This window comes from Scardinius erythrophthalmus (genome assembly GCF_964197995.2).
Source record: "Scardinius erythrophthalmus genome assembly, chromosome: 18".
Lineage (NCBI taxonomy): Eukaryota > Metazoa > Chordata > Actinopteri > Cypriniformes > Leuciscidae > Scardinius > Scardinius erythrophthalmus.
The window spans coordinates 18,853,028-18,877,303 of record NC_138238.1 but is presented as its reverse complement, the minus strand read 5'-3'; the positions used below and the strand labels follow the sequence as shown (position 1 = coordinate 18,877,303).

General features: G+C 40.1%; 2 protein-coding genes across 2 annotated transcripts; both read right to left on the bottom strand.

Moving 5' to 3' along the window:
- Window positions 1-15,185: 15,185 nt before the first annotated feature.
- Window positions 15,186-16,827, bottom strand: pvalb9 (parvalbumin 9; the record flags this gene model as incomplete). The annotated part of the gene is made up of 4 exons (XM_081392099.1): window positions 15,186-15,211; window positions 15,819-15,928; window positions 16,543-16,675; window positions 16,767-16,827. 4 exons carry the CDS (start codon window positions 16,825-16,827, stop codon window positions 15,186-15,188), a joined length of 330 nt encoding a protein of 109 aa, XP_081248225.1.
- Window positions 16,828-20,455: 3,628 nt separating this feature from the next.
- LOC308707139 (parvalbumin alpha) lies at window positions 20,456-23,457 on the bottom strand. The gene is made up of 5 exons (XM_081393312.1): window positions 23,366-23,457; window positions 21,571-21,638; window positions 21,038-21,170; window positions 20,825-20,934; window positions 20,456-20,718 (listed from the first exon to the last, which is right to left on the bottom strand). The coding sequence occupies exons 2-5, from the start codon at window positions 21,629-21,631 to the stop codon at window positions 20,693-20,695; spliced, it is 330 nt and encodes a 109-aa protein (XP_081249438.1). The 5' UTR covers window positions 21,632-21,638; window positions 23,366-23,457; the 3' UTR covers window positions 20,456-20,692.
- Between the last annotated feature and the right edge of the window lie 819 nt (window positions 23,458-24,276).

The following is a 24,276-nucleotide window of genomic DNA, read 5'->3' as shown; positions in this document are numbered from 1 at the left end:
TATTCCTTCCTGGATATTTGTGAATTGTGCCTGACGATCGTTAGATTCAGTACACGTCTTCACCTTCACTTCTTACAGGGTTGCTTATCAACGTCCCTGCATCACCCTGTGTTACGTTCTAGCTCCCCAAAGGGAGGGGAGCCTGACAACCCACTGCTCGGTCCCACCGATGCCAGCAAAGGAGGTATGGAGTCGCGGTGCGAGCAAAGGACACTAACACCAAATACCGTATAAAAACAAAGCTTTTATTTAGCCACGGTAATATTGTAAATAATAAACAATAATAAACAATAATCATTTTCTGGGAAAAGGGGAGGGCTGGATGGACCAAAACAAAGAAATAAACAAAAAGGACCCCACCCCTAACCTATACTAATCCAAAAAAAAAAAAAAAAAAAAAAAAAAAAAACACAATCCCTATCTGGCACACGATCAAGGCGCCCTAACCAAACTTACAGCTGGTGGTCCGCCCAGGTCTAGCTGGTGTTTCTAGACAGAGAAGTATACCTACGGGTGATATATGTATACCCCGGGGTAGCTCTAAATCTACTCCCCAACTCCCTATGAACAACAGAAAAAAAAGGAAATTAGTACAAATTATAAGAATACACAAACAAACAAGTACTCCGTCTTGCTACTACAAGTTCCAAAAATAGAACACAAGTTAGGTTTAATAACACACAAAACAGTATAAAACTATTGTCAAATGTTTCAATCAAAATGTCAGAAAACCAAACACACAGGGTACAAACCAAACCAAAAGCAGGAACAGAGAGAAAGAACTGATCCAAAACTGATCTTTTTAAAGAGCCCAGCCAGCTGCAGCCACTGATGAGTGGGCAGAGTTCCAAGTCCCAATCAGCCGTTGAACCACCAATCAGCTGCCGGAACAGTCACAGAAGCCATCTTACCTGGTAGAAAAACACAAACAGACAAACCACAAGCAATACCAGAACAAAATGACTATAAAACGAACCCAGAACTCTGGGGACGTAACACCCTGTTTGCTGTGATCTTCACCTATCACTTGAAACTGTTCTCACTTGTGGTCAATAAAATTTATTCTCGCTATTGCATCTCTTTCTTATTTTAACATTACACAGGCTTCTTCTTTTTTCCCAGCCACATAACTAAGATACATTCATGTGGAATTAAATTTGCTTCAAGACTCAATGGTGTTCGTAGGCTGCCCCGCTTACAGTTACAAGATCACAGCAATTATTCCCTTCACCAAAGTTTAAGCTACGTCCTTGCTTCAGGTTGAATCATTCTCATTGGCTAAGAAATAGATAAACATAGTAATTTTCCACACATATACAGATCGACTGAAGCATATCTCCATTGATTATGCAGATGACACTCGGACCCTGAAGTTAGGCACGTCGTGACCTTCCAGGTCGCAGATCTGGGTTGCTGGGTGCCAGCATGTCCCGAACAACAACTCAGTCAATCTCCAATAATGTCAGTGGTTCCTTAACCTGTAACCAAGAAGACTAACACACACACACCGACACACAGCTTTTCCAAGGTTGGATTTGGCCTGGCTCTAACTATAAACAGGAGAGTCGTCTCAAAATATCAAGATAATACGTTCTTTCTCTCAAGGAAATGGACACTTCAGTCAAAATGGAAAGTAAGGCTTTAACTGAGAAATGGACCCTTAAACTATAGACTTCAATGAATATCGTTGTCAGGGTATCCTAGAAAAGCAGATGGATGTATTGACACATGTTAAAGAAGTCCATACTTCATTTCTGGAAGCCCAGCTAAATGAGCAAGCATTGTTACTGCATTCTTGACATCAGCTTCAGTCACCTCTCAGATGTTTAATACAGACATTAGAGAATACATGAAAAGAACATTTCAGTAATCACACTGATAACTTCTGTAATAAAGTAAAATCTCAGAAGTAATTTAACTCGTTTGATATTTAGAAGGAAAAATATTGATTAATACCTTGATTATAATCACTAATGAGATATACACATGATTTGTACATTGTTTGTTTGGGAGCTGAGTATGCACAGTCAGCTCTCGAGGGGGCTGTGCATGCTCCGCTCCTAAACAAACAATGCACAAATCATGTACGGATCTAGTGCTCTCTTTCCCTGGGTGTTAGTCCAATGTAGCAGCTATCCCCTGCCGGGGTCATGTTAAATATCGACTGGCTGACCGAGAGGCAGGCCTACCATTTCTTCTCGATCTCCACACTAAGGTGTGGGGATCGTGGAAGAAACCCCTTTGCTGCAGGTCATGCCAGTGCGTGTCTGCATACTATGTTTCTTTTGCAGGTTTACCAGGCCAACCTGCTTCGAGACCTGAATGAGGGCGAGTCAAAGAGTTGCGCCGGGTCACAGATTTGTCTCTCCTGGCCGCCAAGGAGACGGCCACAGCCATCAGTCATTCTTTGGCAGCCCTGGGGGCTATGAAGAGGCATTTCTGGCTCAATTTATCAGAGCTAAAAATGAGAAAGATAAATCTTTTTTGTTAGATGCTCCGCTATCCTCTACCTTTGGCCTCTTCGGTAACTCCATAAATACTGTTGTCGAGAGGTTTTAGGAGGCTAAGAAGCAAGCGGCAGCATTTCAACGCTACTTCATTGTCAAGATAAGCTCAGAACTCGGGGTTGCTGGGTGGGAGTCGTCCGTGAAGGGCTGCTGCTTTACTTTCATTTTGTTGTTTGTTTACCGTATTGTTATGAATATAAGACAATGTTTTTTTCTTAGAAATACATCTGAAAAAATGGGGTTGTCTTATATTCGCCATCTAAACTTTTACTTGTCAATAATACACCGGCAACAATGGGGATTGCCAAATAGCCTGCCCTCCGATGCAGCGATCGACATCCGGTTCTCCGCGGGAGCCCTGAATGAGATGCTGGGACCTCCATGAGTAAGCCCAACCCCTGCCAAAATCTCACTCTCCAATGTGCATTGGCTTGTTCTGTTACCACTCGAAGGTGGCTGGGCTCTCAGGCGAGATCCCAATTTGTCAGTTCAGTTCTGACGTAACGTTGAACTTGACTGGCTGAAAAGGAACCTTTAAATCATGAAAATATTATGTTTTAGTTTTTTAATGTAAAAAGGCAGAAAGTTTTCTGTGGTGGTTAGGTTTAGGATAGGGTTAGGATGTACTGACACTGTTGAGAGGGATTTTGAGCCATTCCTCTTCCAGAGCAGTGGCCAGTTCACTATGTGATGCTGGTGGAGGAAAATGTTTCATAACTTATATTTACATTTATGCCTTTGGCAGACGCTTTTATCCAAAGCGACTTACATTGCATTTCAAGGTACACATTTACATTGGCTTGCACCTCCAAAATACCAAAAAGTTGGCTATGACAGTTACTCCTGTTGAATATGGTTTGTCTTACATGGTGGTAAACCGACATTACCCTGGATACCATAGCTCTCTCGCTACACCACAAAGACTTGCTGTCCTGGTCACAGATGAGCCAGAGACGCACACCAACAATTTTTTCCTCTTTTGAATTCTTATATTTCTAATTATGTTGTGTGGATTGCAATATCTAACAGCTGTGCCATTGCTCTGCTAATGCAACTTTCACACCCTGTTCTTACTGATGGAATGGAAAATCAGTTAAGATTGGCCAACACTATATTACAACATTATATTAGCCAGTATTTCAGTTTCATTGTCCAACCAATAAATTGTACAGATCATTTATTAGACACCACATAAAAATGGAGAACACAGCATCCAGAGCATGTAGTTACAGAGAAGAATTACTATCTCCCTCTTCACTGAAACTTACACCTGCTCTCAATGTCTGAACATTTTGTGCCTATACTTAGTCTGCTTTACATTTGAACTCCCTTGTTTTAAGGCTTTTGATGACAAACTGAATGTCTGAATGAGAAAGAAAGGCGATTTAAGCAATTTTGAGCGTGGCATGGTTGTTGGTGCCAGACGGGCCGGTCTGAGTATTTCACAATCTGCTCAGTTACTGGGATTTTCACGCACAACCATTTCTAGGGTTTACAAAGAATGGTGTGAAAAGGGAAAAACATCCAGTATGCGGCAGTTCTGTGGGCGAAAATGCCTTGTTGATGCTAGAGGTCAGAGGAGAAAGGGCCGACTGATTCAAGCTGATAGAAGAGCAACTTTGACTGAAATAACCACTCGTTACAACCGAGGTATGCAGAAAAGCATTTGTGAAGCCACAACACGCACAACCTTGAGGTGGATGGGCTACAACAGCAGAAGACCCCACCGGGTACCACTCATCTCCACTACAAATAGGAAAAAGAGGCTACAATTTGCACAAGCTCACCAAAATTGGACAGTTGAAGACTGGAAAAATGTTGCCTGGTCTGATGAGTCTCGATTTCTGTTGAGACATTCAGATGGTAGAGTCAGAATTTGGCGTAAACAGAATGAGAACATGGATCCATCATGCCTTGTTACCACTGTGCAGGCTGGTGGTGGTGGTGTAATGGTGTGGGGGATGTTTTCTTGGCATACTTTAGGCCCCTTAGTGCCAATTGGGCATAATTTAAATGCCACAGCCTACCTGAGCATTGTTTCTGACCATGTCCATCCCTTTATGACCACCATGTACCCATCGTCTGATGGCTACTTCCAGCAGGATAATGCACGATGTCACAAAGCTCAAATCATTTCAAATTGGTTTCTTGAACATGACAATGAGTTCACTGTACTAAAATGGCCCCCACAGTCACCAGATCTCAACCCAATAGAGCATCTTTGGGATGTGGTGGAACGGGAGCTTTGTGCCCTGGATGTGCATCCCACAAATCTCCATCAACTGCAAGATGCTATCCTATCAATATGGGCCAACATTTCTAAAGAATGCTTTCAGCACCTTGTTGAATCAGTGCCACGTAGAATTAAGGCAGTTTTGAAGGCGAAAGGGGGTCAAACACAGTATTAGTATGGTGTTCCTAATAATCCTTTAGGTGAGTGTATGTACTGTATTGTATGTCTGTATATTACAGTTTTTTCAATTATTTAAACTGACACACAGAGAGTAAAACCTCTTAAGTCTCCAAAAGTCTAAACACATTTTCTGTTTTTCACACATTTTGCAATTGAAAATGGCACTTTTAAAATGCACTGAACACAGTTCTCTGCATAAGACACAACAATCTGCCATTTCAAAACACTGCCATTCAAAATGAAGCTACATGAGCTAAATGGCCAATACATGTGCCATCTGGCCAAACACCTCAATGGTTAATTGTTAACACTTCAATCTTTTTCAGTTTACTGTTTTTTGTGAGCATATGTTTGTTCAGTCTAATGTAAATATATCTGCTGTGCATTTGTTGCACTGACTTGTTGTCAGGGTGTGGTGCAGGCAGAAGACGAGAAGGCAAAAAGGCTCTAATACAAACTTTCACTAAAAAGCAATTCCAACGGGTACAGGCAGGAAACTCACACTAGTACAACAAATAACAGACAAAGACTGACTGAACTGAAGGAAGTTAAATACAACACAGATGAACACTGATTAACAGAACACAGGTGATGTAAATGAACTAGACAGGTGATACAACTGAACTAATAATGACAGTGAAGAAGACACGTGACATGACAGGCAGACAAGTCCAATGAAAACAAACTAAACAGAATACAACTGTGACATTACTCGCCCCCCCTTCCAGTAGGTGCGTCCTCACGCCGTAGAAGGACTAACTGCGGAGGGAGGGGACTCAGGAGGAGAACAAAGAGTGGGTGAGGGCAGACTGAAGGTAGGAGGGACCAGGGCTGAGCAGGCGGCCAGGTCGGAGACGATGGAGGGAGGAGCCATGGAGGAGGGGCTGACTGACGGGGGCGGAGCAGGTGGGAGAGGAGCCCAGGGTGGAGCCGGAGAGCCGACGCGTCCAGGCAACATAGAGGATCCGGCAGGACATGGCAGGACCGCCGTCTCTGGCGACTGAGGTGCAGGCGGGGACACAGATGGACACAGGTGGAGACAGAGGGAGTGAGGACCAAGGAGGAACTGTAGGGAGTGAGGAGTTCAATGGAGCCGGGGGGGATGACGGGAAGAGGCGTAACCAGAGGAGTGCAGTCCAGAGGTGAGGGAAGGTCGACAAGCGACCAAGGTGGATCTGGGGGGACAAGGGAGCCTGGCGGAACTGGTGACCACATGGTGGAGCTGAGGCAGGTAGGAGCCAAGGGGACGTTAATGGACCGTTAGGATGAGGTGGAGTCCTGGTTGTAGAGGTTGGAGGTGGAGACCGGGGATCCACCGACCAGGCTGGAGCTGTAGGCCGGCAGACCCCAGGCGACTCCACCTCCCTGAAGGTGGTAGGAGGAGCTGAGGGGCTGACAGGCAGTGGTGAAAGAAGGGTTGAGAGGTGGTAAATGGGAGGAGGTGGGAGATTTGGATTCAGGCTCGGGGACAGAAGATTCAGACTCGACAGGACTGACGTGAAGCGAAGGCTCGGCGGGCACGACGTGAACAGTCTCTGGCTCGGCGGGCATGGCATGAACAGTCTCTGGTTCGGCGGGCACGACGTGAACAGTCTCTGGCTCGGCGGGCACGATGTGAACAGTCTCTGGCTCGGTGGGCACGACGTGAACTGGCTCTGCGGGCACGACGTGAAGATCAGGCTGGTCAGGCATGATGTGAAGATTCTCTGGCTCGGCTGGACTGGCCACTGGACGGGCGGTCTCGGCGGGACGAGACTCTGGACGGGGCGTGACCGCAGCCATCCTGGCTGAGGGCTCATGCGGCGAGGCGGTGGCCTTCTTGGCTGAGGGCTCAGGCAGCAACGCAGCAGCCATCTTGGCTGAGGGCTCAAGTGGAATCCAAGATGGCGTAAGGTGCAAGTCACGCTATTTTCTGTTCAGTTTATAGTCTCTGACTCTGTCTTTCATTTTTTATTTTTTGTTTGCACTTATTTCTTTATACGATCATTCCTAAATTATAACGGATCTCCCCTGGATTCAACTTACCAGATCGGGAACCTATTCAAAATATACGAACTATTTATGCCTAGCCGACATATGATCTCATACAACTCCGGCCAGCCAGCCTGCGTGGTGTATCACTACTTCTAGTGCCTTTGGTCTCATACTTTTTATCATCAGGAATACTCACGGCTAAACAGAGCTGACAATAACATCATTGGTTAACAACACGGCATTAAGCTCGACGTACCTTCCACCTGACCAACGAGGCGATCTGTCGTGCAGGATTTCCCCTGCTGGCGTTCCGGTGCTGTGATCTACGGTGCTGCGGCTGGTTCGTCCGTTGCCCGCTCGATTGCTGACTGCTGTGGCGGCGCCGTTTTTCTCGGTTGGCCGCATCTGCTCGGGCCCGGTTCGGCGGCTCTCTGTCTTCGTTCTGCGGTCGGCTCCACGGGATGGAAGGATTTCTGGTGCGGCCGATTACCGTGGTCCCTCTTCGTCGGGGTGATGCCTGTGCTCTGTTGGTCTGACCATTGCCTGGATTTCGTAGGCTAAAGACATATTAACTGTTACGATTTAACTTTCCGCTGAGGCATTGTTTTGATTCTCCCGCTTTGAGAGTGCATGCGCAGTGTGGTCTCTCTGGGGAGGAGTGGGGGTGAACTTTTTTTTTTTTTTGTGTAATAGTTCTGGACAATTTTTACATCTGGACATTATGGCCCGTTTTTGTTTGCTTCTGTTAACTTTTTTAGCTTGTTCTTATTATAGATTTCCTTTCCATCAAACCCGAGTCAAATTTATGATCCCCCCTCCAAATTTCTCTGTGACTTCTTCGGGCTCATTCGGTTTTTCCAGAGAGGCTGCCTCCTTCCTCATCACTAAACACCTTGGTTTACCATCACATGTCAACACGTATGTATCATCATTTTCTGCCTTTAACGCTATAAATCTAACTCATATTGTCCCAAAATCACTCCCCCTCTTTTACTTTCATAAAGGTATTAAACGACCAGTTCTTAAAGCCATTACTCGATCACTCATTTTAGCCCTTCTCATATCCTCTGGAGATATAGAGACAAATCCTGGCCCAATAGCCCATTCTAATACCTCAACCCCCCAGGTATTATCATTTAAAGACTTCTGCGACCGTACTAGTTTGGGTTTTATGCACGTGAATATTAGAAGCTTACTGCCCAAACTTGATCTACTCACTACTCTTGTACATTCTGCTAACCCTAGCATCCTAGCAGTTTCGGAAACTTGGCTCAGAAAAACAACAAAAAACTCTGATATAGTCATTCCCAACTATAACATTTTTCATCAAGATAGAGCTTCTAAAGGAGGGGGGGGGTAGCTGTATTTTGTAGGGATAGTTTTCAGTGTTCTATTGTCCTATCCAAGTCCGTGGCTAAACAATTTGAGTTACTTGTCTTGAAAATCAACCTTTCCAGAAATAAATCTATTAATGTTGCTGTTTGTTATAGACCACCATCAGCCCCTAGTTGTGCCCTTGACGCCATATGTGAACTGTTAGTTCCCCACCTATCCTCTGAGCTCATATTATTAGGTGATTTAAACTGGGACATGCTCAACATTCCTGCAAATGTACAATCGAAATTTGACAACCTAAATCTTACACAAATCGTTAATGAACCAACCCGGTACAATCTGAAAAATGTGTCCAAGGGAACCCTTATTGACATTATCCTAACAAATATGCCCTCAAAATATTCCTCGGCTGTTTTCAGTCAGGATCTCAGTGACCATTGCCTCATTGCATGTATCCGTAACGGGTCAGTAATCAAAGCACCTCCTCTCATTAGAGTGAAACGTTCACTGAAGCACTTTAGTGAACAAGCCTTCTTAATTGACTTAGCCCGGGTACCTTGGAAGAACGTTGACCTTATACCGACAGTGGAGGATTCATGGTCATTTTTTAAAAATGCTTTCCTGTCTGTCTTAAACAAATATGCTCCTCTTAAAAAGTTTAGAACCAAAAATAGATACAGCCCTTGGTTTACTCAAGATCTGACCGCTCTAGCCCAGCACAAAAACACCTTGTGGCGCACTGCTATAATCTCAAAAAATCCACACGATATGCAACTCTTCAGAGAAGTAAGGAACCGGTACACACAGGCAGTCAGGAATGCAAAGAGTAGTTTCTTTAAACAGAAACTTGTGGCCTGTAGTTCCAACTCAAAAAAGTTCTGGGACACTGTAAAGACCATGGAGAATAAGAACTTCTCCTCTCAACTGCCTACTGCACTGCGGCTAGATAACACTATCACTACTGTTAAAACTGCTATAGTTGAACATTTCAATAAGCATTTTGCTAGGGCTGGCCAAGTGTTCAACTTGGCTACCCATGCAGCCATAAGCTCTTCACCCCCCGCATCACATTGCCTCAGTCCCCCTAACTTCTCATTCATGCAAATTCAATCAGTAGATGTCATGAAAGATTTGCAAATGCTTGACCCTTATAAATCAGCTGGATTAGATCATTTGGATCCGTCTTTCTTGAAAATCTCAGCAGCAATCATTGCAACTCCTATTACCAGTCTGTTCAACCTTTCCATCGTATCCTCAGAGATCCCGAAAGACTGGAAAACAGCAGCAGTCATCCCCCTCTTTAAAGGGTGAGACACACTGGACCCCAACTGTTACAGACCCATATCTATCTTGCCTTGTCTCAGTAAAGTCTTCGAAAGCCAAATCAACAAACAGATGATCAAGTATTTTGAATCAAACAATACGCTTTCTGCGATGCAATCAGGTTTCCGAGCTGGTCATGGCTGCACCTCTGCTACACTCAAGGTCTTAAATGATATTACAACTGCCATTGATCAAAGACATTACTGTGCAGCCGTATTTATTGACCTGGCCAAGGCTTTCGACTCGGTCGATCATCATATCCTCATTGGCAGACTTGGTAGCCTCGGTTTCTCGAAAAACTGTCTTGACTGGTTCACCAACTACTTCTCGGACAGGGTTCAACACGTTAAATCTGAAGGACTGATGTCTGAACCTATTGCTGTCTCAACTGGGGTGCCACAGGGTTCGATTCTTGGACCAATTCTTTTTTCTGTTTATATCAACGATGTTGCTCTTGCCGCTGGTATCTCGCAGATCCACCTCTACGCAGATGACACCATTTTATATACATCTGGCCCTGCATTGGATACTGTGCTAACTAATCTTCAAAAGAGCTTCGAGGCCATTCAGCATGACTTCTGCGGGCTTAAACTGCTCCTAAATTCCAGCAAAACTAAATGCATGCTGTTCAACCGCACATTGCCCGTACCTGCCAACCTGACTAGTATCTTGACTCTGGATGGATCAAGTCTAGATTATGTTAGCACCTAGAAATATCTAGGTATCTGGTTAGATAACTCACTTTCTTTTCAGTTTCACATTAACGAGCTTCAATCCAAAATTAAATCCAGAATTGGCTATTTATTCAGAAATAAAACCACTTATTCTGCCAAACATATGCTGGTAAAAATGACTGTTCTTCCGATATTAGACTTTGGTGATGTCATTTATAGGACTGCCTCTACCACTCTTCTGAAAAGGTTAGATGTGGTCTACAACAGTGCCATCCGTTTTGTCACCAATGCACCTTTTAATACTCATCATTGCGATCTATATGCATTAGTAGGTTGGCCCTCCTTACATACTCGGCGCTTGACCCACTGGTACCATCTGATATATAAGTCAATTCTACGCAAAACCCCTCTGTATTTGAACTCTTTACTCACCATTGCCTTACCAGTCCGTAAACTGCGCTCTAGTAAGTACATTTCCCTAGTACCCCTTAAAGCAAATACTTCCTTTGGTCGTAGCTCCTTCCAATTTGCAGCTGCACATGACTGGAATGAGTTACAAAAGACTATGAAACTTGAGAACACCATCTCCCTCACGTCTTTTAAAGCACGACTATCAGAGCTTTTTCCTCTTCGCTGCACATGTTGATCTCCCTAATTATAATATTGCACTTAATTTATCTCTGCTCTGGTGCCTTTTTGTCCGTTGGTGACCTGCTGAGAGTCTCGTGCACTCTGTTTGTGTGTTGTACGCTATTTGCACAATTTCTCCTTGCACAATTACGCCCAGTATTATTACTACTTATGTAGTTGCCTTGTTATTTTATTATCATCTCAATCCTTTATTGTACATTATGATGCACTAGCTGTATGCATACCAAGGCTGTTTTTACTACTGCCTAGAAAACTTGTATTTTTATCCATAATTTTTATTTGCTTGTGTATTTTTGTGTAACTTTATGTTATCTTGCACCTTCGCTTAATCTTGGCCAGGTCGCCGTTTCAATTGAGAACGTGTTCTCTACGTGCTTACCTGGTTAAATAAAGGTAAAAAAAAAAAAAAAAAAAAAAGTGGAGAGGCGGCGGCCATCTTGGCTGAGGGCTCAGGTGACGAGGCGGCGGCCATCTTGGCTGAGGGCTCAGGCAGTGAGGCGGCGGCCATCTTGGCTGAGGGCTCAGGCAGTGAGGCGGCAGCCATCTTAGCTGAAGACAAGGGCTCAGGCATGGCGTGAGGAATCTCTGGCTCTGGCTGTGTTCCTGATCATGGCCCTCCAGTTCAGTCATGTGGTGTTGGGGAGATCCATGGGACGGTCGAAAGTGGCCCCAATCAGGAACAATAATTTGGCTCTCCTGAGCCAGGACGATTATTCTGACCCTATCGTCCATTTTCTACCGTTATTCTGTCAGGGTGTGGTGCAGGCAGAAGAAGACGACGACGACGAAAAGGCAAAAAGGCTCCAATACAAACTTTTACTAAATAGCAATTCCACCAGGTACAGGCAGGATACTCACACACTAGTACAACAAATAACAGACAAAGACTGACTGAACTGAAGGAACTTAGGCTACGTCTACATTAATCCGGATACATTTGAAAACGGCGTTTTCGTTTATAAACGCTCTCCGTCCACACTAGCGTTTTCAAGCGTTTTCGGACGTTTCAGTGTGGATGAGAAACTTTTGAAAAACGCCTGAAAACGCTAAATTCACCTTTACTGCGCATGTGTAAAACCCCACAAACGCTCACTGATATGATTCAGATGGAAAAATAAATAATAAAGTTATCGCGCAATTCTTCTGACAGGATAATTTTATTTAGTAAAATATCTCACCATTCACTGATGCGTCCAGGTCGCACGCAGACACCATATGTTTGGTCTAAAACGCGACTGTTCTCATGTATTACCGCAGGACAGCAAATGTGAGTAAATTCTGTCATCTTTGCAGGACTGTGATATGAAGAGTGTGCAATGTAGACTATTTTTAGCAACAGTGTGAAAGTGAATAGCACATAACAGGCACAATACTGGTATAAACGTGAATACCTATTGGTACAATATGCGTCACATGACTAAAATTACGTCATCGTTTTTAAATCTCTCCGGTTTCACAGTCCACACTACAACGCAAAAACGGCGTTTTCAAATGTATACGCTTTGGAGTGCGTTTTCAAAAAGCTTCGTTTTCCTTAATAAAAACGCCGTCTCAGTGTGGACGGAAGGCCAAAACGGAGAGAAAAAGATGCGTTTTCAAACGAAAACGTATTAGTGTGGACATGGCCTTAAATACAACACAGATGAACACTGATTAACAGAACACAGGTGATGTGGATGATGAACTAGACACAGGTGAAACAACTGAACTAATAATGACAGTGAAGAAGACACATGACATGATGACAGGCAGACAAGTCCAATGAAAACAAACTAAACAGAATACAACTGTGTATACGACTCTTGTTTGGTGAAAAAAAAAAATGTTTTAACAGCATGTATCTGCAAATATTCCTGTGCATGTGAACAATCTGAAGAATTTTAATATTATGGCAAAGCATACTACAGATGAGAGTGCTTTTCATTATGCCCAACAGTTTGTCGTTGGTTAGGCAAAAATCTGTTAATATGAATGAAGTGTGTGCCATTTCGTGCAAAAGTTTAATTTTGAAAATGCTATATGTAGTTTTGATTGCAGTGCTTCATTTTGCAGGATATATTATGTATTTTGCCATTTGAGTGTGTGGTTTTGTGAATTGTGTTAAGTATTTTGATAAAACCAGCCTAGTTTGCAAAATTGTGTGTTAGCAATTGAAAAAAAACTGTGAGCACTTGCATACTGTAAGAATACAGCAGTCCAACTGCAAAAGGCCAAAAGATCAAAGAAAACTCTAAATGAAAAGCATGTTACAGTACACTCAAAAAAGGTGTGCAACTGCAAAATCAAAGTCAGTGAGAGATTCATTCTGCCTCAGCATCACAACTTCATGTTGGGTTCGGCCTGAAGACTCTGTCCACATCACAGACAATGTTGTCTCTTGCCAAGCAAAGGGAAAACACTCTGGTTTGCCGGATCCTGCCGGATCCCGCCAATACTTCACACCTTGCTCTTTCTTGTCCTCATCCTTACTCATACTCTTCGTTCTCTCCCTCTCAGATTGTTTATCATCGTTGGTATCAACATTCAGTGACCTGTGCTAACATGTGCACTCTGAACTGACTTATATTGTGTACATACTGTATGGCTGAATAGACAAAAGAACTATTAAATACATGTACTTGAAGTGTAGCAATGTGTAGAAATCAGAGTGTTTAGTGGCATACAGTTTGGTATGTAGCCTATCCTTTATTATCCTTTCCATTGTAACATCAAAATTGTGTTACACACTACGTTATACATTAAATATATAACCTGAAACCAATAGTCATACTTTTACTGTGAAAGGATATTGCTTTATTTTTAAAATGTACCCCCAATTACATGAGCCCACAGTACCTCAGCAAAAGTTTTGCGTGTTGGTTCAGTATAACACACCAGTCCAGTGATTACAGATATTGGCTTTTAAATGTTAGATTTAAACATGTGTCCTCTTGCTGAATAATATGGATAAGCTTTGTAGTATAATTGCTGTATAAGCTCTCCCATTAGTTGTTCGTTAAATCTTACATGTTGGGCCAAGCAGAGTGGGATTATTTCAGTGGAGCTGATGCTATTAAGCCACATGTTTGCCTGGTTCATTTTGGTCTCTGGCTTCAGTGCAGAAAGGGGATAATCAGAGGCTAGGATTGATGCAGCATTTTCAATTCCATTGTTCTAATGGGCTAAGCGGTAACCTGAGCGGGATATCCTTGTCATTCAGTATTGAGAGGCCCTCTTCACTGAAACTTACACCTGCTCTCAACGTCTGTACCTTTTGTGCCTACTTAGTCTGCTTTACATTTGAACTCCCTTGTTTTAAGGCTTTGGTTACATCTAGGATTTAAAGGTTTATCGTTTGGAGTGAACTATATAGTATTGTATATCTTGTATTGGACCAAATGATATAACTTATAGATAAGATGCTATCTCCATCCACACTGCTAGTAGAACCAGATGTTTGTGAAACATTGCGAGTTCTGTTCACAAATGACTGGATATTAATTTATTCTGTTTTATTGTTTTATTTTATTACAAGTCAAGTTACAAGTTTGCTGAGAACATCATAACAGCGTAACAATCTGAAGTAAGTCAAGAAGCCTTCTTTTGGATTTTACCTATACTGAGGACATTGAAACATTGTTAGTATACTGTACTAACAACTATCATTCATATTTTTAAAAAACAATCTTTCACGGCCCAAATCTCTATACACCACTGTAGGCGTATAATTGTCATATAATTGCAAAATAGCAATGCTGAAACGTGTAAGGTTAAACTTGCTTTCTGAAATGATCTGACTCAAGGAGACTATCAAGAATGACTTTACCTGGTTGTTTGTACCAATTTGATGTAATAGAGCTCACTTTTTTCAGATGCACTGTGTATATTACAAAAGTAAAAGTGCATTTTTTTGTTTTGTGCTTATGGATAGTGCACAGATGAATAAACTGTCGGTCAAAGCTTAACATGATAAATGTCTCACAGAGTTAAAAGTTCACGCACAGTCACATGCTGATGGTTGTCTTGTATCGAAAAGTTAACTTGTATGTGAATATCACAGAATCCACCACATAAGTATATCTTAAATAAGCAGATTTCAAACACAGTAAACAAGATGCATTAGTTTAGTGACTTTATTTTATTTTCCCTGAACAGGTTTGTCATTGGTCATTTGGGGTGAATGGGACAACAAAACAGACACACGTATGCAAAAGTCAAGTACATTTATTTTATGTGCTGATTTTTATTTTTGAAAAGAAATCAGAAAGTGTAAAAAGTCAAATGAAAGATGAGGCTGCAGTGCTTATAGCTGAGGGCACCAGTCATCTTTCAGGATAACACCATAGTCTGGAACTCTGTAGAGGAGGAGGAACATCAGGATTTAGATTTAGACAATTACTTTAGTTTAATTAGACAATGATATTATAATAGACTGATTTAACAGGGAAATTCCAAACTAAATCTGCATTTGTGCCTAGTTTCAGCATGACCTAAAGAGGTGATATGAACACTAATTAATGAATAAAGCTAAAACAAGAAGAATATTTTACTCTGAACTCTCTTTCTCAGCAATTTGCAATGCAAATAAATAATTTGCAATGCCGCTTTCAGACTTTGTATTGTCTCAGACCGTGTATGACCGCTACTCAGGCTTGAAATAATAATTGGAGGTGACCCTGATCTTTGATCCTCTTATGCAATGCAGTGCTAGATTGTTTTCCACTAAATTTTCCATGATCTAAGACAGTTATTCAATCTTAGCACTTGCTCTCGCAGTAATGATCTGAGAAATGACATAATAGACGTCAAGCAAAGGATATAATATAACAGAAACAGATGCAATGTCAAATAAAATACTCACTTTTTATTTTTCCATCATTTTAACGTGCATTCAAAATGGTAAAACATGTAGATGCATAAAGCAAATTAAATCAAAGAAACAATCTTATGAGAAAACAATACCGTCTACTCCAATCTTGCCGTCGCTGTCATCATCTGCAGCTGTAAGGAGGCTCTTGATCTCCTTTTCTGTCAGGGTTCGTGCCCCCGGGAAAAATCGTTGGAGAAAGAACCTGATGTACACAAATCCATTTATGAGAAGAACAAAGTGATACACGTGTTCACTGAACTCTGACTCTCCTACTGCAGGCGGCTCTGCATTCTAGCATTTATGCAGTCACATAGAGCTTAACCCATCAATCAAATGTTTAAATATGATCTCTTTCACCTTTTCTGGCTAAAATGTGAGCTAAAAATGAAAGCCTCAAAGGACTGTTGTGAATGTCATCCCTCTAGCCCTGAGTTCGAGTTCTGCTGATGTCATTACATAATGCAGATAAATCACATAAAGCAAGGACAGAAAAAAAAAACATAATGACAGCATCTCCATGGATTACATTAGAAAAGGACTTAGTTTAAATGGAACTCTGGTATTATCAGGTAAGACATGGTCATTTAATGTAAAGCTTAAACGAAAGTAATTCTCTTTATGCACCGGATTTCATGCGTGTCTATTGCGAGCATATTATTTTTTAGCATTAAAAGTGCTTTCTCTGATCACACTGAACAACGAGGGAGCATATTGAAGCAATAAAACGGTGTCTCGAGTAACATAAAATAGCAACAACATTGTCTGTGGCTTTGCATAGCTTTACACATGAATTCAGTACCAGCCAAAATGACATACTTGAGCTCAGCCTCCTCAATAAATCCACTGTCATCCTCATCTATGATGCGGAAGACATCCTTCACCTCTTGGGGACTTTTCTGACTCAGGCCACAAAGTTGGAAGAACTTTTTATAACAAAAGGAGTCTGGAGCTGTTGGAGAAAAGCATATGTGATCATCTCAACAATTTCTTTTATTATTGTTCTTATTATTATTACATTATTCAGTGCATCTTTGCCATACCTTGGCAGTCTTTGACAGCATTTTCAATGGCTTCAGCCGAGAGGATGGAAGTAAGTGACATATTCAAACTGTTGGAGAGAGAGAAAAAAAGTATTCGCCTATTATTCTTATATATATATATATTGTACTCTTTATGAACTTATTGCTAATTTAATTATATTTATATAATTGTATAGTTTATGAACACACACACACACATAAATTAAATAGAATTTAAAGAATTCACTTATTCAAAATGGATAGAAATAAGAGCCTAAGAAACACAAATGGCAAATATTTGTAACATTTTAAAATCATCATCATTCACTTTCTAAAATATTTTGTCTAAATGCCCATTACACGACAATATCCTATTTATTGTAGTCTACTTTCTGTAAATCTCATCTATTTGCTGAAATATAGCACTTTAAACTTTACATGAAAATAGTAAAAAGTAAATAAAATAATAATAAAAACCATATAAATAAACATAAACATATGGTCCGTTTCTATGTGCTATTTGATGGTAAGCGGAAAGCAGCATCTGACCTGTGAAGACTTCTCCTCGCGCTGATCCAGAGGTAAGGCTGTGTGTGATAGCGCCTCTCATCCACTGACAACTTATATATATATGTATATGCTAATAGGACGGACAATGAGAGATGCTTGGGTTACCTGTCCGTGTATCAAATTCGTGTTGCACTGCTCGACTTGAATTTCTTGCCTAACTAATTATCCTTTACTATTTAAATGAGCCTCAGACCGAATGCACACACTTGCACTTCGCCCTAATAGTGCATACTTGGAAAGAAACGCTCCGTGCGTGTGCGTGTGTGTGTGTGTGTGTGTGTGTGTGTGTGTGTTTGTCTGTGTGTGTGTGTGTGTGTGTGTGTGTGTGTGTGTGTGTGTTACTCTTATCACAACCGTGCCTGTTGTTTTCTCTAATGAAAACAATTAAACAGTTCTTTAAACAATTACTTACTATATATATAAATAGATTATATTAGGCTATATATATATATATATATATATATATATATATATATATATATATATATATAGGCTATATATGTTTTTAATATTTATACTGGACCTAAAATGTATAAAGACATTCAAATATGTAAACAATGTCAAATGTAAATTAAATGTTTACATCTTTTGCTGTATGTTAGACATTTTTTGTAAACACATTTACATTCATATAGGCTAAATAAAATGTATATTCATTTGCTTATGCTATATGTATAATGGACATATCTGTCACCCTGGTTATCATGATATCGTTAAAATTATGTGGTTATATTAATAATGATAAATAAAAACTGTCATAATGACTTCCTCATTCTTTCTCAATTAAGTGTCTTTAATCATTTTGTCATTTTTAAATATATATTGGAATCGTGGGTACACAAACATGCATTCCCTGGGATTCAGACCCATCACTTTGGTGTTGCTAGCACTTTTGAGCTACTGGAACTTTTGTTATAGTAAGTTAGGTTTTTCATTAATGGATGACTTCATATAGTCTGTTATCATTTTGTACTGTAAAAACGAAAGTACTGAACACTGGATTTGTGTATAAATTATCAGCATTCCACTGTTAAGCTGTTAAATATCACAACAACATATTTTACAATTTTCACATTAAGCCTGAGATGGTGAATGTGATTTATTTACACTTAAATACTTTTTTTTTGTCTGACAGAATGTTCTTTTTTTTTTTTTACTTGAAAAATGAAAAAGATCGCCCTTATGACCCATATGCACAGGCATAGCTTATGAACTGTTTGACCTCTGTTATGTGAATCACCCCTTGATCTGTTTCACAAGATTTAGTTAACATAATCACCTACTTTTTGCTAGTTAATTAATAACAATACTGTAAGATACAGTATTTGATGCTGATGTTTTGCTGTTTCACACTTATCACTCAGATTCTTAGGCTTGATTTATTGCCAGGTTCGTTTGGCGACTTAAATGTAGCTTTACATTTAATGAGATTAATTTTGTCTAAGCTTTAAATGAGTAGTCAGGAGTCCAATTCACTTAGGTAGACACGGAGACTAATCATCTACTCATGCAACTTGACACTTTTCTCTTACCTTTTCACTAATCTGACTGACATCCGCCAGAGTAATGATTGATCTTACAGACAAAGAATTTTCTGAGTTGTTTGCTATTCAGGAAAATCAGTTAGAATTCAAAGTAAAAAGTATATGTACAGCAAAGATAGGCTAATTGACAACTTACTGAATCTTATTATGTGAGAACTAAGTTAGTGTGCATATAAAAAAAATCTGTGTCAAAATCCACCACACTATATACATATTTTAACGTAATGCATCAGATATAAAAAGAGCTTCTTGCTTTTTTGCTTAAAGATGTTTTATGATAATTGGGTAGATCATCTACTGGAAAGTGAGGAAAAAATGCCATTACAAAGTGACTATGGCCTGACATGGAAATGGGAAGACAAGACATTGGAGCCACCGAGCCAACAAACCAATACACTCTAATGCACTGAACTGACTGGTAGTGTTACGGTATAGAGATCTATCCATTTACATTCTCTAATTTGTTGGTACAGTACAGCCAGCATGCCTTCTGCTGTGTTTTGTTGAGTCTGCAGTTGACATTAATGACATATTAAAAATGAATCAAATTACAAATGTTAAAAAACAAATCCTAAATATACTGCACACTTTTTGCCTTAGATCACTTTGGTGTTATAGTAAGTACAATAGTGAGGCTCTGGCGTGTGTAAGGAATATAAAATGTGGCACCAGACACCACCTAATGGCGGCCACATTGTACTACCATATGAGACCTCAGTTTGGTTCACACAGTGCATGCTTTTAAAAGTCACCAAATCAAAATAGACAATTCTTATTTTTCAAGGAATATAGCAGTATTTATTATAAATGCTTTTTTTTTTTCATTCATGTGCCCTCTAAATCTTCAATCAAATTCTATTCAATTATCTGCTCACATGAGATAACAGTTACAGCAAACCACAATGATCCAATGATCCACTGAATTCATGATGGACAAAATCAACTCCCGCCTAACATTTTTTCTTGTTTGCGAAGCTGTTTCATTTGGATATAAGTCACCATAGGTAAGAAAAGACTATCGCAACTTCTGTTTCATGCCATCTTTAAAATATGCTACACAGTAGGCTACTAAATCTTTATATTCTATAGTATTTACAAATCCATCCTTTTGTTTGTCTGATCCCCACAAAGCCATTGCAGATGTGCACCTCTTATAATCGCTAAGCTAAGCTACAATGGCAGTGAATAGAGCGCTGTAGGGATGGCATCAGAACATCGAAGGTTCCCTCGAGATTTTCCTATGGGTTTTTATAATGGTGTTTTTCAATTTATGAGTGAAATAAAGTCTGTGGTAAACACAACTTGACAATACTTGAACGTTTTGCTCTACAATGTAAATTATTACACACCCTTATCAAAAATGCGTACTTTGAAACTGTTATATTTATTAATTTTTAAACGTATGTTTCTAATAAGTAACTAAATAAGAACGTTTGGGGTGCGAGTTTATGTAGTTCACGTTGTAGAGAACAATTTTCAAGTATCCTCAAGTTATGGGAAAAATCTCGAGGGAACCAGTGGCGAATTAGTCTTTGATGTAATTCTTGCTGGATTCTATTGTAATATATTCAAACAATAAAAAGACAAGACTCAAAATTGAAAAATAATATTTATTTTCTCATTTTCCTTTCCCAAAAACGGGATCAAAGATTTTCCAGGAACCAACGTTCATATCTATAATGCAAAAGACCTTGTGGCGTTGACAGTCAGTTGACGGAGTGCAGCATGGGAGTGAACAGTCAGAATTGTGTATAAAAATCAGCCACCAAGATAAAAAAGTGGCGATCTCAGGCTACGATACTGGTTGTCAGCAAGATGTTGGTCAGGTGCCATTTATGCCTTGACCAAGGCGGCAAACTCTGTAAAATTAAGCAGAAACAAATAATCAGGAGACAATGTAGAGTGGCTGGTATTATATTTTAGCAATTATGTTTTTATATATTCAACAAGGAGTAAATTCCTCACCATCAACTCCAATCATGCCATCACCATCAGCATCTCCAGCTTTCAGGAAGGCCTTTGTCTCTGCATCACTGAGCGCTCTGGCGCCAGCGGAGAAGTTCTGCAGGAACAGTCTGAAGGGCACAAACAAACAATCAACCTCAAGCATTGTTCCAGGGTTTGAACCAGTAGACACCAGCTCAGTTTATTATGAAAATGATTTAAGACTGGACTTACTTGAGCTCATCCTCCTCAATGAAGCCACTCTTGTCCTGGTCGATGATGTAGAAGGCCTTCTTGATGTCGTCGGGGGTCTTTGCGGTCAGGCCAACCTTGGCGAAGAAGGTCTTGTAGTTGAAGGAGTCAGCAGCTGGAAGGTAATTTGATCAGCTTTCTTAGCATGATGGTGGAGATAAATGGCCTACATGTAGGACTTAGAATAACATTTGATTTAAGGGTCTTAAAAAACATGACAAGCTCTAACAAATGATATTTACAACTTTAACTGAAAATACTGTCATCATTTACACACCCTCATGTTGTTTCAAATCCACACAACTTTCTTCCGTGGAGCACAGAAGGGGATGTTAGGCAGAATGACAGTCTTTGTCCATTCATGAAAATGAATAGTGACTGAGACTTTCAGTGCCTAATATTCTGCCTTTTGTTCCACGCAAAAAAGAAAGTCAAGTGGGTTTGGGACGACATGAAATTGATGTTCTCGCTTTAGGTTGTGGGTCAATAGGACGGTCCGGAAACATGCAGGTTACCTTGACAGGCCTGCAGGGCTGCAGTGACGTCAGCATCAGACAGAATACCAGCGAATGCCATGATTAGCCTAAAAAAAATGGCAGAGGGTTTAATTTTACTTGGATATATTAATTAGAATTTTTATATGTATAATTTCAGCCTTATAATAAGCCTACTCCAAACACCCAGGTCATCAGAAACTATTTGCTCCCATATATGCTTGGCAAACGGCAGTCAATGCCTATGTCATTGCATATGCATATGCACCGATATGAAAATTTTGGCCGATACCAATAATCGATAATTCTTTACATTTGAAAGAGGATAACCGATATCTTGGCTGATAAATCTAAATTCAAATTTTGATATACTTTGAGAGCCTGATTACAAAAACAAAAAGCTTACCATTAAAAGCCATGTCCCAAACACTTCAACATAAATCCATACACATTCAGTTTGAACCAGTGTAAGATTCCTTCAAGGGATAGTTCACTCAAAAATGAAAATTCTGTCAGTAATCACTCATCCTCATGTTGTTCAAATGTAAGGCTTTCGTTCATTTTCGGAACACAAATCAAGATATTTTTGATTAAATCTGAGAGCTGTCTCACTCATCCATAGGCTTCTACAGGATCGAAATTTGCCGGCCCAAAAAAGTTATTAAAGACATTATTAAAATAGTCCAAGTGACTACTGTGTTGTGTTGTACGTCACACGCATCACACACATGACCAGCGTCGGCCAATAGTGAGCCTACGTGGTGACGTACAACCCAGACGCGTTGCGCTGTTACACTACGTGAATTCAGGCCCACACAGACGAAAATGAATAGTTGAAAAAGTAGTTATTTTTGTTGTTCTTTGCTGAATAAAAAGTATTCTCGTCGCTTGATAAACTTGTGGTTGAGCCACTGGAGTCACTTGGACTATTTTAACAATGTTTTTAATAACTTTTCTGAGCCGGCAAGTTTCGATCCCTTAGAAGCCTATGGAGTGAGCCAGCTCTCAGATTTCATCAAAAATATCTTAATTTGTGTTTCGAAGATGAACGAAAGCCTTACGGGGGTTGGAACAACATGAGGGTGAGTAATTACTGACAGAATTTTAATTTTTCAGTGAACTATCCCATTAACTTTTAAAATGTATTTTACACTCCTATGGTCAACTTTCTTTATTAAAAAATGGTAACACTTTATAATAAGGATTAATTGAGTTAACATTACTTAACATGAACCAAAAAATAATTAACAATACTTCAGCATTTATTAATCTTAGTTCATGTTAATCTCAACATTTTCTAAGACATTTTAAGATCCAAAGTTGTATCTTTAACATTAGTTAATGCACTGTCAACTAACATGAACACAAATATTTTATTAACTAACGTTAACAAAGGTTATTGCTCTCTGTTAGTTAATGCATTAGCATATGAGACCTTATTGTAAAGTGTTCCCAAAAAATCAATTGCCCAACAAAAAAGAAAAATTTAAATAAAATAAAAGAATTTACTTAAATAATGCAAACAAGTCATTGGATAACATTGGGCTCCATATAAAAAAACGAAACAAAATGCATGTGCCATGGATAAAATGAAATAGTCTTAGAATGATACATTATAAATCTCACCCATCAAACCGATTAATAAAGAGAAATAGAAATAAAGAGAATAAATCTAAACACGTCCAAACTCCAAGACAAAATTATTCCCACTCCATGTGGACGAGATTTAATAAGTCAACCCATCCTCTCCGGATCAGCCCGAAGTCGTATGGCCGTTGTTGCTCGTTGCAAGAAATTGTGACCTGAGAAGACTCACCTCTAGTTGTCTTTAGGGTTTGGATTCGCAAAGATGAAACTGGTTCCTGCAGTGATCAACAACTCCATGGCTTCCACCTTATATACTACTACTCAACCGAAATAGGAGAAAAGGCATAATGTAATGGACACCGCATGGGGGGCAGTTGGTTGAAAAATTTGCCCAGTAGTCAGGGTATTCTATTTATATGCTCTTAAATGAAGATGCTTGAAATGTAGGCTACGTATAAGTCCTTAATATCGCGCCAGCTAATAATATACGATGCCAACATAATATACGAGGACGAAAGCCCTCTGTAGTAGATATTCTGAAAATCAAGGGCAAGAGTTACACCGTGCCCTAACCAGACGCGATGCGATAAAATTCCAGCGTCAAATAATTTGTCTGTCCACACTAGACGCGACGCGACTTGCGAGATGCCTCAAAATCAATCAAAACGCACAGCCAATCAGAACAGCGTGTGGGCGGAGTCTCGCGGCAAGTGCACACAGCACCAGACCAGAGAGTAATCTGGACGGCACTCGCGAGAAAATGGATAAGTAGGCTACATAATCAAATTCACAAATATTACACCATTTAAACATTATTAAAAAATACATAGGCTACTGAGTTACTAAAACAATCTTTGTCAATGAATACACTTGATCACAGTTTGAACGTTCTTGTTTCCATTTGTTTAATTTCAAGATCTGAGGTGAATTATCCATTGTTGCTTTTACAGTTATAACTGGGAGCACTAAATGATATTCAAAGTCACATTGCATGCTTTTAACATTAAATAAAGCACATAAACAGTAGGCTACCTAGATTATCATTGCCACACTTTGTGTTTGTTCCAGCCGCGACGTCGCAGAAAAAATAGAACCCGTTTCTAAAATAGAATCGTTGCGTGTCGCAGTCGCGGCTGGTTA

Excerpts from the sequence above, each read along its gene's own strand:
- LOC308707139 (XM_081393312.1), bottom strand. The coding sequence starts at position 21,631 with ATGGCATTCGCTGGTATTCTGTCTGATGCTGACGTCACTGCAGCCCTG. Across the intron at positions 20,935-21,037 it reads ATTGAGGAGGATGAGCTCAA|ACTGTTCCTGCAGAACTTCT; the intron begins GTAAGTCCAGTC and ends TGTGCCCTTCAG. Across the intron at positions 20,719-20,824 it reads TGGCATGATTGGAGTTGATG|AGTTTGCCGCCTTGGTCAAG; the intron begins GTGAGGAATTTA and ends TTAATTTTACAG.